Genomic DNA, 18,686 nt, shown 5'->3' with positions numbered 1-18,686 from the left:
TGATAAAAATAACTTCATTAGTACGATCTATAAGACCTAATGTGACATTTATTATTGCTATAGTCAATCATTCATTCTAATAGAGAACTGCAATTTTGGTGGTCTTATAGTTAGATCACAACGTTTCCTTAGAAATTCTGATTGAAACTGCATACAAGTGAAATTTCAAAAGCATATAATTCAAGAGGTATTAACAACTATTTAACATTTTTACTCATTAAGTGGTGGTCAAATATTAACTCCAGAAATAATTTTTACTATTAAGATACAAAACTATGTTTCTAATAAGTGAAAAGTTAACTGAATCATTCAGATAAAAATACTTATTCTCTATTAATAGTAAGCCATTATCCACTCAACACCTACATTGATTTAAATGACACACTAAAATAAAACTATTAGCATAGAGGAATTTCATGACTTTTACCTTTGGCTTCTTTCCAAAGAGCCACAACTTGCCCTTGGCCTTTCCTACTGTGGTTTTGGCATCCATCTTCCCACTTTCCTGTTTGGATGCACTGATAGTCCCATCAGAAATGGTTCTATAAATATGTTGACTGTAATCTTCAAATGGAAAATCTCCTGGAGGTTCAAATCCAGACTTAAAGGAGTCCACTACCATTTGAGAGTCCTACACATAAGAAACATGTTTTTAAAATCATTTCATTTATTTTTAATACTGTTAGCTGTTAAAAATTTACTCAAGGAAACAACCAACAAAAATTTAAAGGAAATAATTCTACAGATAATAATTAAAGGTTAAAGTGAATTAATTTCTTCTGGTGGATTAGTAATAAGCCTTAAATATTTTAATCCCAATAAAATACGAATTTATAATCAAATTAACATTTTATTAGTTCGTAATATTCATGAAGTGTTTTCATTCCACAACTTCAACCCACTGAAATTCATCTGAGGACAAGTTAGTTGATAAGAAAGATCTAACTGACAAAAGGAATACAGGAAGAGGTTATTCTCAAGTAGAAATTCTAAGAAGTTTCAAAGGAAAAAGGCTTTTTGCTTTATAGGATATCTACATAAAGTTAATCTTTGAAACGGGAAAAGGCATCTATGTAAAAGAGTAAAAGGTAGAAAGGCTTTCATGCATCCAACAGGGGAAAAGATAAAATATACTGAAGACAGTTGGGAATGTTAACTGAACAATGGAGAAAGATCTGACAAACAATGTTAAATACAAAAAGCAACTTTAAAAATATAAAGTTCTGTTTCCCCTAAAACTTTAAAACTCACATAACTATACTATATATTGTCTTTGGAAGTACATACCACTATCCAAATGTTCTTCTGACACCTTAAACTCATTATTTTCAAACACAATACTTTATCTCTTATAAACTCCTCCTGTTTAAAACTCTTCTCTTTTATTCCCTATTTCTGTTCATTGTACATTTTGCCTGTCATTTAGTCAAAAGTTATCTGTTAAGTCACACCTTAGTTTTGTCATTAACGCCATCCTACCAATCACTTGCTAAAGGATGAGAAGAATGAGAGAGAAGGGACCTAACTACATTTGTAACCTTGTAACCAGCCATACTGAAATATAAATGTACTTCTGAATTTCTGATTAAAGAACCCTAAAATCCTTTTATTTTTAAAATTCAAGTCAAAATTCTATTTGTTACAGAAAAAAATCCTCATTAATATAATACCAACTTGCTACGAAGACTAAAATATGTGGTATGTATTTAGCACTCCTCCAACACTGGTTCTCTTCTCTTGCTCCTTCTTCATAACATACATTTCTGCCAACTACCCTTTCTGGTCACTCAATCAACATTTATTGAGAAATGACCAGGTACAAGATTCTTGCTAGACCTTAATTAAGACAGGTTAGTGGATATACTTTCTCAAGGGGAGCAGGGCTATGCTGTTTCTTCTACTGCCCTTTCTTTTTGCCCATTACTCCATACACTACCCACAGTAACTTTATATCTATTTCTTTCTCTAAACTTTCACTAGAATGAGAGTACAACAAAGTTTGTAACCTACAGTTCACAGGTTGTGTTATACTCTTGGAGTAGAACTGAAAATTTAGGGGAAAAGGAAGGATTAAAATTTTCTTTCAAAACAACTAGAATTTTAGTGTTCAGAACAGTCTTAAAAGCCCAAAGGAGTCCACTGAGTGCCTGGGTGGCTCAGTCGTTTGGGCATCTGACTTCGGCTCAGGTCATGATCTCTCATTCCATGAGTTTGGGACCCATGTCAGGCTCTGTGCTGACAGCTCAGAGCCTGGGGCCTGCTTCGGATTCTGTGTCTCCCTCTCTCTCTGCCCCTCCCCTGCTCACGCTCTCTTTCATTCTTAAAAATAAATAAACATGGGGAAAAAAAAAAAAGCCCAAAGCAGTCCAATCTATTGCCAGACTTCTACAGAATATAAAGTATAATCAGCTACCCATCAATTACTTCACCCCTTTCCCAATTCATTTCACCAACTGAAACTGCATATGCAAACCAAATACATTTATTCAAATATAATTATATAGCACTTACTCTTCTTTCATCAACTGATTTTGCGGCGAGAATCATTCCTTCCAAACACTTTGAAATGATAGGAATAACTTTGCGTTCTGAGTCTGCAAATCCTCTGTAACACTCACTGAGTTTAATAGTCCTTCGTTCATCCATTTCTTGTAGTTGCTAATAATCAGAATTTTTTTTAAAAAAGGGAATATTAAATTTTCTTTTCATTCTGACGCAACCCCACCCCCCAAATTAGGATTCTACACTAACAGTCACACTGTTGTTAATACCTTTTCAACAGTCTTACAGTACTTAAAACCTGAGACTTGTTACATAACACAAAAAAAAAAAAAAAAAAAAAAAAAAAAAATCAAGCCTTTCAGCACATCCTAAACCAGGTGACACTGGTTTTCAAATATTCTAAGGGGATCCCCTAACAGGCTACCAGCTCCCTACCTCATACCACCTCCACCTTTCCATTCTTCAGTCAGAGCAGTTGTCTATGCTTCCAGGAAAAGCTGCACTCGAAAACAGAATTTTGATGGTTTTTTTTTTTCTTTCTTTTTAAGCAATTAGCCTGTAACATATATAAATCTGAGAGTTCTAAGTCCTTAAATTAGTTCAGATTACTTTGGTAAGATCTCATTGGATTAAGGATCCATAGTTGACTGAATACCAACAGGTACTCAGACCTACCAGTCAGTCTACTGCTCAGTAACTATCAAAGGATTGGGGATACAAGATGAAAACAGAAAGCCAAAAGGTGAAAGTGGTACATAGAATGGAATCCCCACAATTCAAAAATTTACTGGCACATGCCCCTAAGAATTATGCTATGACAAGTGAAGCCAAATAACTTACAGGCATTTTTGACCCTTAATATTTGCCGACACTACTAACCTTTTTCTCCTAGGACACAGCTACATTGTTCAAGTCCCCACACTCCCACAGCCTTTATACCAGCTTTTCCTCTCTACTTCCCAAAGCTTGTGGATTTACTCTGACACCCACATTTTCACAAAGGAACTGTTCCCAGCATTACAAAATGGCAAGACTGGGGGCACCTAGGTGGCTCAGTCAGTTAAGTGTCTGACTTCGGCTCACATCGTGATCTCGTAGCTTATACATTCTAGCCCCACACTGGGCTCTGTGCTGATGGCTCAGAGCCTGGAGCCTGTTTAGGATTCTGTGTATCTCTCTCTCCCTCTGCACCACCCCTCCATCCCCACCCTCCAGCACCATCCCACTCATTCTCTCTTAAAAATAAACACTGAAAAAAAAAAATGGCAAGACTGCTCCATAGCAAGGTTCAAACAAAAGGATTAAGCACAAAACACAGTTTTGGTCTCCCCAGAACATAATGGCTTGGCTGGAGAGCCTAGAAAAGCACCACTGAGTGATGATGACTAGATGCTAGTCATGAGGCTAGATGCTCTGGATTAAATGACTGGAATATGATACCCACTCTAGGCCACCATCTCTAACTATGCTTCCTTTGTACTGCTAATTTGCCTTACAACGAAAAAGAAAATATATCTGGGCTGACAACTCTTTCCACATAAGCTCTGCTCTCCCAGACACTACTTTCAACACTTTTCAATCCCTTTACTCTAATTTCTCTTCTTTCTAGAATAAGCAGTAACATAACTTAACCCTCATATAAATTCTGGGTCTTTACCTCAGGCTGTTTGGCAACTGTTTATCATCAAGTGATGACAGATGGAATTTGTAAGCAAACTCACGGCCTGAATTACATTTATGGTCTGGCAACTAGGAAGACAAGCAGGCAAAAACCAGGCTAGCAAATACATTTCATAAGATTTATTTCTGCCACCTGGGGTAATGCCAGTAACTCTGGTATAGTGTCAAAAAGCTACATCCCAATTCTAGGTAAGCAGCTTACCAAGAACAATTCCAGTGAATCCCCCCTATGTCCTAATACTCAATGATACAGTATTAAAATTTATCTAGAAAATGTCATTGTTTTACTGGACTGTTTATTACACTAATAATTATTCAGTAGGAAAATTCGTGATTTCAAAGTTAGGAAAAATTTACTTTTCAAATCTATAATCATAAAAGAAGTTCTTATCACTAGTCCTGATGACTAGTGAATCTAGAAACATCCTGGTTGATGCCTCAAATTTAAAAGTTTCACATATAAAAAGACTAGCTCTTCCAACTCTAAAACTAGATTAATTTCACGTATCTAAACTTTACCTTGTAAATTTGAGGAATCACTACGTAGAAATGTTTGTGCTGTTCTCCATTAAAGTTTTGTAATTGTGCCGCATATTCATTTTTATTTTCATCAGCCATATGTGTACGCAGATTCAACTGCTGTTTGGCCTAGAGACAAATTGGTCCACATCATTACCAACACAAATAACAACAACAACAAAATGATACCTGATTCATTTTTCTAAAAGTTATGCTAAACCTAGACTTTTTCTAACTATTAATATCATTTAAAATTTAAGGAGATGCTTGCATATCTTATGGACAGAGCACTCTCCTATTGCAGCAATCCTTTTCTCTTTTTGCAACAGTCCTTCCCTTTGCAATAATCTGTTCAAATAAAGTTTCTCCTTACCAAATCCAGACTTTTTAAAATTAAACAAATGACAACATTATGGCTTGACCTGCAACAGTATGCTCTTAACCAGAAGAGGAAAAACACCATAGAAATACTTTAGACAGTTAACAAGTTATAGTAAAACATTTAAAACATGATCCACTTATATGCAACTCAGAACCACAGTGAAACACTAATGATTAAATATATGATTTTTGGATATGGTAATACTCAACAATGATTTCAGTCTCTATACAAAACCAAAGGTACTTTCAGGAATGATTATTTAGAATATAGTTCTGTTCATCTCAAGCTCTTAGAGAAATGCTTTTTGAATAGGTCACATCAGCATCATCTACATTGGTAAGAACATTAGAATACTAACATAAAATCATTAATTCTAGACTTATTGGAGGGGAATCTAAGTAAATTTCTCAATTACTCTAATGTAATAAGAAAAAAAAGAAAGAATTGAACTCCATTTTTCACAGTGCTCCAAGGAACCAATCATGTTATATGAGAGTGCTCTGGAAGTTGTAAAACACATTAATACACTTTATTGTTCTAATTCCATTTTCTACAAAATGTAGTCTCTAACTTTCTAACAGTAGGTCCACAAGTTAGTTCTTCTGAACTCAGAAACAAACTGACCTGTGGAAATACATAGTAGCCAAGATAATAGAGAAGCCCACACACACAAAAAAAAATTTAATCTACAGTGTACTTGAAGATTCTAATACTTAAGTACTATGGAAACTAAACACCATAGCCCGAAGTATTTCTACAGAAAAATACATTTGAAGTTCTGGGACCTTAAGTACACATTTACTTCTTCCCCCTTTCTCCCTGTTCCCACAAACTATGAGGGAATAGAGGAATCCAAATTATTCCCTACCCACAATGGTCAGGCGAAACGGCTCCTGTTCTAAGTCACTGGCTGTGATTCCTAAAGCCTAGGGCAAAGGTTCCAGCAGGGCATATAGGAGTGTAAAGCTAGAAACTAGAACAACTGAAGCCCCCCTGTGGGCTTCATATTTAACTGCCTTTTTTTTTTTAAATATTACATTAAATTTTTTTTTTTATTTTTAATTGTTGTAAAACACACAATATCATCTTAATTGACCATCTTAATCATTTTTAGGTGACCAGTTCAGGAGTGTTATGGTATACTCACATTGTTATGCAACTGCCTTTCTTTTCTTTAGAAAGATCAGTAATAGGCTTGCTCCTTCTTCACTTTTTTTTTTTAAAACTTTTATCCGTAATTGCTCAATTGAAACTATGTTCCTTTCTCCTACCGGTCACTTACAACAGAATACCTCTACTCTATAGTTCCTAAAGCAAATCCTCAACGTTTTCCTAATTCTCTAATAAGTAAGGAGGTTGCAAACAAAGGAGGATAAAAAGGAAACTATAAACATTAAAATTCTTAAGTTAGGTCAAACTATTAACATATTCTATTTAGATTTCAAAATGTCTAATTAGTCTCTAAAGAGATCTCTATAGACAAAATAAAAAACATAAGTTAAATGAGAGTCCAGTTAGAGTCCCTTATCTTGCCTAGTACCTAAGCTATGTATTCCAATCAATGTTTGATAATAAGTCAAAGGAGTTTTTAAGGAGTGTCAACCAGCAAGCAAGCCTCCCATGTATACAACAGTGTTTGCAACTGTTGTGATCCACATTTTTATCAAATAATAATAACACATTATGTGCATGACATGATGCTAGGAAGGAAACGAATATATGGATGATCAAAAGCAGGGTCCAAAAATCTTAACCGCAGAGTTAAGTCTAATAATTGATACAGATGTACACACGCATCTAAAATACCAACAGTACAAGTTATGAGACACATGTTCTCATATCACACCATATGTGAAAAGACATGGGGTTAACCATAAACCCAATGGGAGTCCATCCAAACAATGTGGTTGCTCAAAAAAAAAAAAAAAAAAAAAAAATCAATATACATTTAGGCCATAATTAACATAAATTTGGTGTTCAAAATGAGTGAGGTAATCAAACTCTGGACTGATCAGACCATTATCTGGATTATTACATCCAACTGGAAGTTAACATAATTTAGGTGGGATACTGACAAATTAACAGGTATCCAAAGGAAAACAGTCATAATGAAAAGTGACTTAAAGCCATTTCCTCAGTAGAATAAAAAAATACAATGGCTCATCTAGGGACAGAGAATCTGCTATGAATATCTAAAGAGCTTTATGTAGAAAATACAGAATACTTTCCCAGTACCTCAAAGAAACTAAAACTAAACACAGCGATCAGTGGGATCAATATAAGGAAACGCTAGAGTTGGAAAAATCAAAAAAAGAACAAACTGCCTTAAGTCTGTGTATTTCCAATGACAAGGGACTTAACTATCATTAGAGGTATAAAAAGTCATTAAGAAATAGGGTAGAAAAAAATAAAACCCTCACAAGTTATACTAGAAGGACTTTAAGATAATTGTAATCTGAATTTTATATAATTTTATGGCTTTAAGTGGTAAAAAAAATGGAATGCAGAAAATTACCCCTCTGAAATGTCCAATGTTCTAAGATAAAGAACATACAGCAAAGAAGGAAAAGCTAAGCAGCAGTAGTTAAGGGCTGATCCTTACGAATAGTTATGTTATAAAACATCTGGCCCAGAATCAGCGACAAACAGTTCAGTTTTCCAAAATGAATGAAAGAATGAATGAAACAAAAACATAAATAGCTAACTAACATCACATACTTCTGACACTTTTATCTTGTTTTGCCTTGGGTCAAGTTAGGGAAGCACACTACCCAACCCCCAGTTGCATACCCCATCAACATACCTTAGACTTCCTATTCTGTTTTGGAATAGGATAGAAACTCATTCCTTTTTTTTTTTTTTTTTTTAGTTTAGAAACTCATTCTCAATAGCAATTATATCTTTCTTATGCATTCTGAATGCAGTTAAGACATTACAATAAAATAAACACAATCCGACTAACATGTGATTTGAAGTACAAAAATATTTGTATATTTTAGATTTAGACATAGTGTTTCTCTTGGAGAAATCTAATACCAATACAAATATTACAATTACCCTCCACATGCAAGTAATAATATTTTTATATCAAAGTCAGTTTGGATTATTTCTTACCTTTTCAACATCTGCCTTGGTTGCGTTAGTATCATTATCCAATCTTTCATAACTCTGTTGTGCCTTTTCTGCCTCTCTACATTCTCTTTCAAATTTCTTTTTACTCTGTTTAAAAAATTAAAATATCACACTAAGAAATAAAATTTACCTCATAACTTTAAAATGTTGCCACTGTACACTGTATAGAATTACACACTAAAAGTAAATTTTTTCTAAAGTAGAAAAGAAATTTTAGTATTACAAATAACCCATGTGACTTAAATATCAGACATTATATACTGTGAAGGAAAAAAAAATCATAGGCATGCCTGAGTTAATATTATATACTTCATCTTTTGCTAGTAAGAAAAAAAATCACATGTATTTTGTAATTATTTATTATAAGCTCATCTTCAGAGGACTTTTTGCTTTGTGTGGTGTTTTGTGTTTGGTTTTGTATGTTTATTTGGTTGTTTTTGGTGTTTGCTTGTTTTTATTTTTTGTAGTGGGATGTGGGAATGACCCTCCAAAGTGGTTTCCTACTGTTTGTTCCAGGTGTCTCAGGAATACCATTAGCCCAGAACTCGGTCTTTAAATTTTTTTTTATTTAATACAAATTGCTATGACTTGGTAAAGGCTACTCATAATAGAGCCAGGCAATATATACCATATTTCCTTTCTTGCATACTTTTTAAAGTTTTTAAATATTTATTGGGGGGGAGGGGCAGAGAGATGGAGACACAGAATCCGAAGCAGGTTCCAGGCTCTGAGCTGTCCGAAAAAAAACAAACAAAATTTTTTTTTTTAATTCCTAGATTAAATTTGCTTAGTTTTCAATGTACCTTTTTACATACTTTTGTAAATGTACTTTTAAGTCAACTCTAGTTTACACAGTTCTTTAAAAATCTGTCCTCAGATACCATATGGTTTCACTCTTATGTGGATCCTGAGAAAGTTAACAGGAACCCATGGGGGAGGGGGAGGAAAAAATAAAAAAAAAAGAGGTTAGAGTGGGAGAGAGCCAAAGCATAAGAGACTGTTAAAAACTGAGAACAAACTGAGGGTTGATGGGGGGTGGGAGGGAGGAGAGGGTAAGAGATGGGTATTGAGGAGGGCACCTTTTGGGATGAGCACTGGGTGTTTTATGGAAACCAATTTGACAATAAATTTCATATAATAAAAAAAAAAACAATAAAAAAAATAAATAAAAATAAATAAATAAAAATAAAAATCTGTCCTCGGGCGCCTGGGTGGCTTGATTGGTTAAGCGTCCGACTTCGGCTCAGGTCACGATCTCACGGTCCGTGAGTTCAAGCCCCGCATCGGGCTCTGTGCTGACAGCTCAGAGCCTGGAGCCTGTTTCAGATTCTGTGTCTCCCTCTCTCTCTGCCCCTCCCCTGTTCATGCTCTGTCTCTCTCTGTCTCAAAAATAAATAAACGTTAAAAAAAAAAATTTTTAAAAATCTGTCCTCAGTTAATTCAAACATATTCAGAATTCTATAAATTTTACTTTCTTGATGAGATCTCTTCCAAAGGCTTTGACCTATTGAAATTTGGGTTATTTAAATTTGGATTGGTTACACCAAAGTGGACCTACTACATAGCTGCTACCCTGAAATTTCCCTTCGCCACTATCAGATTCCTTTTACCTCTCCTTTGATTTGAATCTCCTATTTCCCAATTCCACACCTTCCCCTTTCTTGGTTCATTTCCTTATTTTGCTAGAACACATTCAGCAGTAGCTTCCTAGAAGATTTGTGGGAGCTAAGTCTCCATGGCCAAAAATAACTTCACCAACACTTTTAACTGATAAAATTTGGCTGGATATGAAACTGTTGGAAACCATCTTCCTTCAGAAATCTAAAAGTGCTAACCACTCCACTAACTTCTAGCTTCCTGCTCCCATTCTGATTATTGATCCTTTGCATAAAACATGTTTGTTTTAGGGGTGTCTGGGTGAGTCAGTCAGTTAAGTGTCCAACTCTTGTGGCTCAGATCGTGATCTCACAGTTCGTGAGTCTGAGCCTCACACTGGGCTCTGCAATGACAGTGCAGAGCCTGCTTGGGATTCTCTTTCCCCCTCTCTCTCATTCATGCTCTCTCCCTCAAAATAAATAAACTTTAAAAAAAAAGTTTTTCTTAGAAAAGCCCACCTCTCAGTGTAGCTGAAAATAGCTGATCCTTGCCACATCTGGAGCATGGTTAAATAATCTCATCCTGTCAAAGGCACCCATTAGAAAGTCTGCTGGGGATTTTTCTGAAAGTTTTCCCTCCCTGATAAAAAGGAACAGTTAGAAAAGAAATGCCCTCTTCTTCCTGCTTCTGCATGCAACTAAATGAGGATGTGGTGCTTGGCTGCTTCATTCAACTGCTGACCATAAGGGGACAAGCCTGAGGAAAAATGCCAACGTGGTCAAGATGGCAAAGTAGACACAGAGAGGAGAAGCAGCCTTAGTGACATCACTGAGCTATGGACCAACTCTAGAACTGCTCCATTTCTGAGCCCTGTTCTTATAAATCTGCATGCTCTGTTTGTTACCTAAACCCACTAACCGATAGACCTGGCATCTTTGGTACTTTTTTCATATTAATCTCTCACCATTCCTACAAAATCTTCTTTGCAGGCTATTCTCTTCTGCCCTCCATCTTTAATACCAGGGTGGCCTATTTTCATTATCCTGTGGTTCATAACTAACTGTCTTTTAAACTGTTTTCCTCAATTTTCAATACTCTGTCACTAATTTAGCTTATTTCTCCCAGTTCTTTAAATCTCCTCTCAATAATTTCAAAAATATTAATAATCTTACAATTTCATTTTCTTGATTAAACAAGATAGAGAAGAAATGGGATCCTGCACATATTTCGACAAATTCCACAGAAATTATATTTGTCTCCCTCACTACACCACAGGCTCCACAAAAATAAGGACTACGTCACTAATCACTTTTTTCACTATTCACTTTTGTACCAGGACTCAGTACATGTCAAGGATGCCTCCAATAAATACGAGTTGAGCTGAACTCACCTTTAATGGTATTGTTAATCAATGTCTTAAAGACATTACTCCCACATTTTGTTTTGATGCTTCTTTCTTATGACCCCTATAACTTTTGCTTATTAACTGTCAATTATTTTTTTTTTAATTTTAATGTTTATTTATTTTTGAGAGAGAGAGAGATAGAGAAAGACAGAGAGAGACAGACAGAGGGCAAGCAGGGGAGGGGTGCAGAGAGAGGGAGACACAGAATCTGAAGCAGGCTCCAGACTCTGAGCTGTCAGTACGGAGCCCAACACGGGGCTCTAACTCACGAACCGCGAATCATGACCTGAGCTGAAGTCGGACACCCAACTGACTGAGCTACCCAGGCACCCCTGTCAATTGTTCTAAAGGCAAGTCAGCACATAACAAAAATAATTTGTGTCAACACAAGTTTTTAAAGGGACCAATGACTCACGAGTGTAGGAGTCTGTTATTATGTGCAAATGAAAACACATACATACTCATTAGGTGGCAGATTCTAAGAATGCTAGTTAAGGTAATTTAAAATTTAATAAATGTAAACACTCCCTAAAAGTCTTGTTAAAACCAATTAGAATGAAAATGAAAACAAAAATGAAAGAGACTATTAATAGAACTAAAAATTCTCAATCAGCACTGGTGCCTAGAATCTTACATCAATGATATTCATACAGTAGAAATTTAACCTAAGCTTTGAATATGTGTTTTTTTTAAAAAAACACTTATTGAGAGAGAGAGAGAAACGTGTGTGTGTAGGGAAGGGGCAGAGAGAGACAGAAACAGAGACAGACTCTTAAGCAGGCTCGGTGCTGTCAGCACAGAGCCCGACGCAGGGCTCAATTCCACAAACTGTGAGTTCAGGACCTGAGCCAAAATCAAGAGTCGGACGCTTAACCAACTGAGCCATACAGGCACCCCTAAATATGTGGTTTTAAAACAAGAAAAAATGGCCAAAAACACATATATACACGAGGTTTTTTCATCTCAAACTTAAAAGTCCCTTTCCCAACAATTACAAACTAAACTGATTAACATAACATGAAAAACTCCTTTTAGCATAATTTTCAAGGAATACAGTGTCCATAATAAAAATACGCAAGTAAAGAGTAAGCTGCTTGCGAAACTGAGGGTTCAAAAAGAATATTAATCTTGTACTACAGAACATCATTTGACGGAGAATTTTAAGGAAAGGAGACAACAATGTTCCATGCAGACATATTGTTTTTCAAATGACTGTATGCCAGAATATCTAAGAAAAACCACATTAGCAAGTACCTTTGGAAAGTTTTTATAGTGAATAATTATTGCACTTTTATAATTTTATCTATAAATACTATCAAGTATTTTCTTTCCTATAATTTGAATGGTCTATGACCAGGAGTCCAGTACTAGGAACATTTTCATGATAGAATCACTGAACTGGAAGAAACATTTCACAAATCTAGTCCACAATCTTCAATTTTCATATTCTAAGGATGAAATCAAGAGAAATCATAAAAGGTACAACTACGATCTAAGTCCTCTCAGTCTCTGTCAAATGGTCTTCTAAGATACATCACTATTAATATCCCCATTACTCCTACCATGTTATCAATAGTTTATAGTAACTGCTGCAAAGTCAAAAACTGTTTTCCTAAACATTTACAGATATCTGAAGACCACAGAGTTGGTATAAGTATAGAACCATACAGAAAAAAATAACAAAATGCACATTCTCTTTTTATACCAATGTTAAAAATGAATAAATACATAGAGAAATATTCAACTCAATAGATGTGAAGCATAGGAGAATTTAGGGCTAAACTAGTCTATAAAATTTTATGTTAAGCATGAAGACACTATAACTCACATTATCCATCTGTTTCCAGCACATATCAAGATACTGTTGAGCTTTTCGTCCTTCTTGAAGATGCTGAAGATCATAACCAAAGAAAAAAAAACAAAAAAACAAAAAACAAATAAAACAAACAAAAAATTACATTTAAATACTAAAAGTCTTTAAAAAACCCAAACGCTTTCACTTAATTTTTTTAAGGTACTAATTATATAACTTGATATCAAGACTTAGGAAGAGATTATTAGTAGAGCAAAACTCTCAAATGCATTTTATAGGTATTATCTGAATACTGTAAGCATAACTTTTAAAACAGATATAATTTCTAGAAAAATACATATGTCTTAATTAAGGGTTGACAAATGTTTTCTATAAAGGGTCAGATATATATCTTAGGTTTTGCAAGCCATGTGGTCTCTATTACAAATATTCAACTTTTCTGATATAATCAAAAGCAGCCACAGGCAATGCATAAATGAATAAGTATGGGCCTGTTTCAATAAAACTTTATTTATAGTCACTGAAATTTGAATTTCATACAATTTTCACATACCATGAAATATTCTTTTGATCTTCTTTTCAACTATCCAAAATGTACAAACCATTCTTAGCCCATGGGAACTAAGAAAAACTGGCAGTAAGCTAAATTTGGCACATGGGCTGTAGGTTATCAAATCTTGGTCTTAAATCCAAAAAGATTACAAATTAGCAAGAGTATCTTAAGATGATTTTGGCTAGAAGAAACTGAGTGAAACAGAAAACCAGCTTATACTGAACAAACATTACTTTGAAAAGCAAAGTAATTATGTGAAAATATTTCATATTATATATAACTGGATAAAAACAATAATTACCATTTTTCTTTCAGTTTTCAGATCATGAGCATATCTCATTAATTCACCATAAACTCTGTGCGCCATTTCTTCTGCTACTACTTCTCGTTGTCCTGCATAGTCATTCAACTCGTTAAGGATGTTAAAAAAGGCTATACACGAGGTAAACCTGACAAAAACATATTAAAAAATGGTGAAATTTCCTTTATTTTCTTTACAAATGTTTTTTGTGAGGTATGGATTCAGCCTGACACTTGACAAATTTTAACATACTCAACCTAACTCTTTCTTCACTACTAACTTCAAATTAACTTTGTATGAAAGAATCCCATATTAAGCTCAAGTTGTATATGTTTGTATACCTTCAAGTAGTCTTAATTTATAAATAAAGGGATATATGGGGTCAAAAAATATCAAGAATACTACCTGCAGGCTCTTTTGACATACTGGAATCTCTTAAGTAGCCAAGTGACTGGCCTGAGCTGGGGTGACTGGCCCACTTGGTTGGATTCCTAGGACTGGCAGCTGAACCTGGTGCAGAGATGATACGCTTGCTCTCGAGGACAGAACCTGCCAATCATACCACTCAAATGCATCTCGATGGCTGATCTACAGAACAATTTTGCTATCAGCTCTGGACACAGCTGCTTGTATGCCTGCCCACATCCCGAATGGAAGTAAAGTGCCATTATAGTTGGCACCAAAAGAGGGGTAAGAAGGGGCAAAAATAAGGGTAAAAAATGTGTGTGGAGAGAAGGAAAGAAACAAAGAGAATTGCTGTATTAAAATGTATAGATCTACTCTGAATACACTGCCAGACTATTCTTTTGGCTGAAGACAAATAGCTCAGACAGAACTCCATTAACACTAAACCTAAGAATCCTAACAATTAACAATTATACACAAAGCTGTTTTAAGTCTAGTCTCTTTGTTTCTGCATTTCAGAGCCATCCACATACCCCTGTTTAAGACCAAAAAGCTCATAAGTAATTCCCAAACTTTTATTCAGAGTTCCAAGATTACCCTGACAACCTCATTCCTTTTCATTATCCCTTTAAACCAACCAGCCAAACTATCTTAATACCTCTAAGAGTAAAAGCAAGAATCTAATAAGCTAACAACTACAGAATCAAGTATGGAAAAAATACGAAAGACTAAGTGACTCAAGTGAAGTCCCACATACTTCAACTATTTCAGAAAACTGAGCCCACTGAAATATTCATTCTTATTAAAGTCGTTCCTTCTTCATAAAACTGTGATTTAATTAAAACTTTAAAAAATCATTATAAAGGGCTAACAGCGTATTTATTTTACTAAATAACACAAATATTAGTATTTTTTAAATTTTAATATGCAATAATAAACAGGTGTAGAATTTACCTTGGCTCTTCATCTTTGGAGGAACGTTTGGGACAGTACTTCTTAACCAGATTTCTATAGGAAGAAAAAAAATTTTTCACGTACAAAATATACTACTACTGAAACTGAAATATTCTCTAAGTTGCCAATTTCATGATATCAAGAATTTAATGATAAAAAACAAGACAGCAGTATAATCATCTACTACCATTAACATATTATCTCTACATTTTGTTCTGAAAATACTGGTATCTGTAAAAGGAAATGTTATTATCTGTGTTAGTATGAGTGTAATCATAATAATAAGGATGATTATGCTAGCAAATAAGCAAAGAAGAGGAGGAAGAGAAGAAACAAAGTACTCAGTGTATGACACTGAGTCACAGCAAAAAGACATGTACTTCAAAGACATACCATCACTATTTTGTTTTGCAAATCAGATATTTTAAAATGAACTAAGATATGAAAACAAATGCTGATTCACTAATAGGATAAAAGAACAGTTGGTCAGCATCCTCCATAATTCTACTTTTATATGAACATCATTATGGGACCCTTCACATTCTCTTTTTTTAAGGTATATTAATTACACTTATACTGCAACTTTCTTTGCCTGCATCTATATCCATTCTAGACAGTCTCAGACTAACATGCTACCTCATCTCATCTTTGCAAACTCATAAGAAGACTAGAACATGGACTCTGAAGTAACACTATACTACCTGGGTTTGAATCCTGGCTGTTTTGTGTGGCATCTAGTGTCCTTGGATAATTCACTTGCCCAATTTCCTATCAATAGCAATAACAGTACCTACACCCCACAGGGTTATGAAAATTAAAGTGGAGACTCTAGGGAAGATGGCGGCGTAGGAGGACGCTGGGCTCACCGCGCGTCCTGCTGATCACTTAGATTCCACCTACACCTGCCTAAATAACCCAGAAAACTGCCAGAGGATTAGCAGAACGGAGTCGCCGGAGCCAAGTGCAGACGAGAGGCCCACGGAAGAGGGTAGGAAGGGCGGCAAGGCGGTGCATGCTCCACGGACTGGCGGGAGGGAGCCGGGGCGGAGGGGCGGCTCGCCGGCCAAGCAGAGCCCCCGAGTCTGGCTGGCAAAAGCGGAGGGGCCTGACGGACTGTGTTCCGACAGCAAGCGCGACTTAGCGTCTGGGAGGTCATAAGTTAACAGCTCTGCTTGGAAAGCGGGAAGTCTGGAGGACAAAGGGAGGGAGAGCTGCTGAGCCCCCGGACAACAGAGCTCAGTTTGGTGGGGAACAAAGGCGCTCGCCAGCGCCATCTCCCCCGCCCATCCCCCAGCCAAAATCCCAAAGAGAAAAGTTCCTGCCAGGGAACTTCCTCGCTCCTCGCAAACACCCAACTCTGTGCTTCTGCGGAGGAGCCAAACTGCCGGCAGCGGATCTGACTCCCTCCCGCTGCCACAGGGCCCCTCCTGAAGTGGATCACCTAAGGAGAAGCGAGCTAAGCCTGCCCCTCCTGCCCCTGTGCACCTTGCCTACCCACCCCAGCTAATACGCCAGATCCCCAGCATCACAAGCCTGGCAGTGTGCAAGTAGCCCGGACGGGCCACGCCACCCCACAGTGAATCCCGCCCCTAGGAGAGGGGAAGAGAAGGCACACACCAGTTTGACTGTGGCCCCAGCGGTGGGCTGGGGGGCAGACATCAGGTCGGAGTGCGGCCCCGCCCACCAACTCCAGTTATACACCACAGCACAGGGGAAGTGCCCTGCAGGTCCTCACCACGCCAGGGACTATCCAAAATGACCAAGCAGAAGAATTCCCCTCAGAAGAATCTCCAGGAAATAACAACAGCTAATGAGCTGATCAAAAGGATTTAAATAATATAACAGAAAGTGAATTTAGAATAATAGTCATAAAATTAATCGCCGGGCTTGAAAACAGTATAGAGGACAGCAGAGAATCTCTTGCTACAGAGATCAAGGGACTAAGGAACAGTCACGAGGAGCTGAAAAACGCTTTAAATGAAATGCAAAACAAAATGGAAACCACCACGGCTTGGATTGAAGAGGCAGAGGAGAGAATAGGTGAACTAGAAGATAAAGTTATGGAAAAAGAGGAAGCTGAGAAAAAGAGAGATAAAAAAATCCAGGAGTATGAGGGGAAAATTAGAGAACTAAGTGATACACTAAAAAGAAATAATATACGCATAATTGGTATCCCAGAGGAGGAAGAGAGAGGGAAAGGTGCTGAAGGGGTACTTGAAGAAATAATAGCTGAGAACTTCCCTGAACTGGGGAAAGAAAAAGGCATTGAAATCCAAGAGGCACAGAGAACTCCCTTCAGACGGAACTTGAATCGATCTTCTGCACGACATATCATAGTGAAACTGGCAAAATACAAGGATAAAGAGAAAATTCTGAAAGCAGCAAGGGGTAAACGTGCCCTCACATATAAAGGGAGTCCTATAAGACTCGTGACTGATCTCTCTTTTGAAACTTGGCAGGCCAGAAAGGATTGGCACGATATTTTCAGTGTGCTAAACAGGAAAAATATGCAGCCGAGAATCCTTTATCCAGCAAGTCTGTCATTTAGAATAGAAGGAGAGATAAAGGTCTTCCCAAACAAACAAAAACTGAAGGAATTTGTCACCACTAAACCAGCCCTACAAGAGATCCTAAGGGGGATCCTGTGAGACAAAGTATAAGAGACATCACTACAAGCATGAAACATACAGACATCACAATGACTCTAAACCCGTATCTTTCTATAATAACACTGAATGTAAATGGATTAAATGCGCCAACCAAAAGACATAGGGTATCAGAATGGATAAAAAAACAAGACCCATCTATTTGCTGTCTACAAGAGACTCATTTTAGACCTGAGGACACCTTTAGATTGAGAGTGAGGGGATGGAGAACTATTTATCATGCTACTGGAAGCCAAAAGAAAGCTGGAGTAGCCATACTTATATCAGACAAACTAGACTTTAAATTAAAGGCTGTAACAAGAGATGAAGAAGGACATTATATAATAGTTACAGGGTCTATCCATCAGGAAGAGCTAACAATTATAAATGTCTATGCGCCGAATACCGGAGCCCCCAAATATATAAAACAACTACTCATAAACAAAAGCAACCTTATTGATAAGAATGTGGTAATTGCAGGGGACTTTAACACCCCACTTACAGAAATGGATAGATCATCTAGACACACGGTCAATAAAGAAACAAGGGCCCTGAATGAGACATTGGATCAGATGGACTTCACAGATATATTTAGAACTCTGCATCCCAAAGCAACAGAATATACTTTCTTCTCGAGTGCACATGGAACATTCTCCAAGATAGATCATATACTGGGTCACAAAACAGCGCTCCATAAGTTTACCAGAATTGAAATTATACCATGCATACTTTCAGACCACAATGCTATGAAGCTTGAAATCAACCACAGAAAAAAGTCTGGAAAACCTCCAAAAGCATG

At 36.5% G+C, this 18,686-nt stretch overlaps 1 protein-coding gene across 6 annotated transcripts in view; it reads right to left on the bottom strand.

Moving 5' to 3' along the window:
- Positions 1–18,686, bottom strand: part of FNBP1L (formin binding protein 1 like) — a 130,763-nt gene that overhangs the window by 22,417 nt on the left and 89,660 nt on the right. For 5 of the 6 annotated variants that reach the window (XM_045478327.1, XM_045478331.1, XM_045478328.1 and 2 more), the window contains 7 exons: positions 15,243–15,296; positions 13,884–14,031; positions 13,045–13,107; positions 8,198–8,302; positions 4,702–4,830; positions 2,512–2,658; positions 428–631 (listed from right to left, as the gene is read on the bottom strand). In XM_045478327.1, coding sequence (XP_045334283.1) covers positions 428–631; positions 2,512–2,658; positions 4,702–4,830; positions 8,198–8,302; positions 13,045–13,107; positions 13,884–14,031; positions 15,243–15,296 — 850 coding nt within the window. Of the gene's footprint in view, positions 1–427; positions 632–2,511; positions 2,659–4,701; positions 4,831–8,197; positions 8,303–13,044; positions 13,108–13,883; positions 14,032–14,288; positions 14,425–15,242; positions 15,297–18,686 lie in introns of those variants that run through there. The other variant, XM_045478332.1, reaches the window with a different exon arrangement.

The sequence above is a fragment of the Leopardus geoffroyi genome, chromosome C1 (genome assembly GCF_018350155.1).
Source record: "Leopardus geoffroyi isolate Oge1 chromosome C1, O.geoffroyi_Oge1_pat1.0, whole genome shotgun sequence".
NCBI classification, from domain to species: Eukaryota; Metazoa; Chordata; class Mammalia; order Carnivora; family Felidae; genus Leopardus; species Leopardus geoffroyi.
This window is presented reverse-complemented; position numbering and strand designations above follow the sequence as displayed.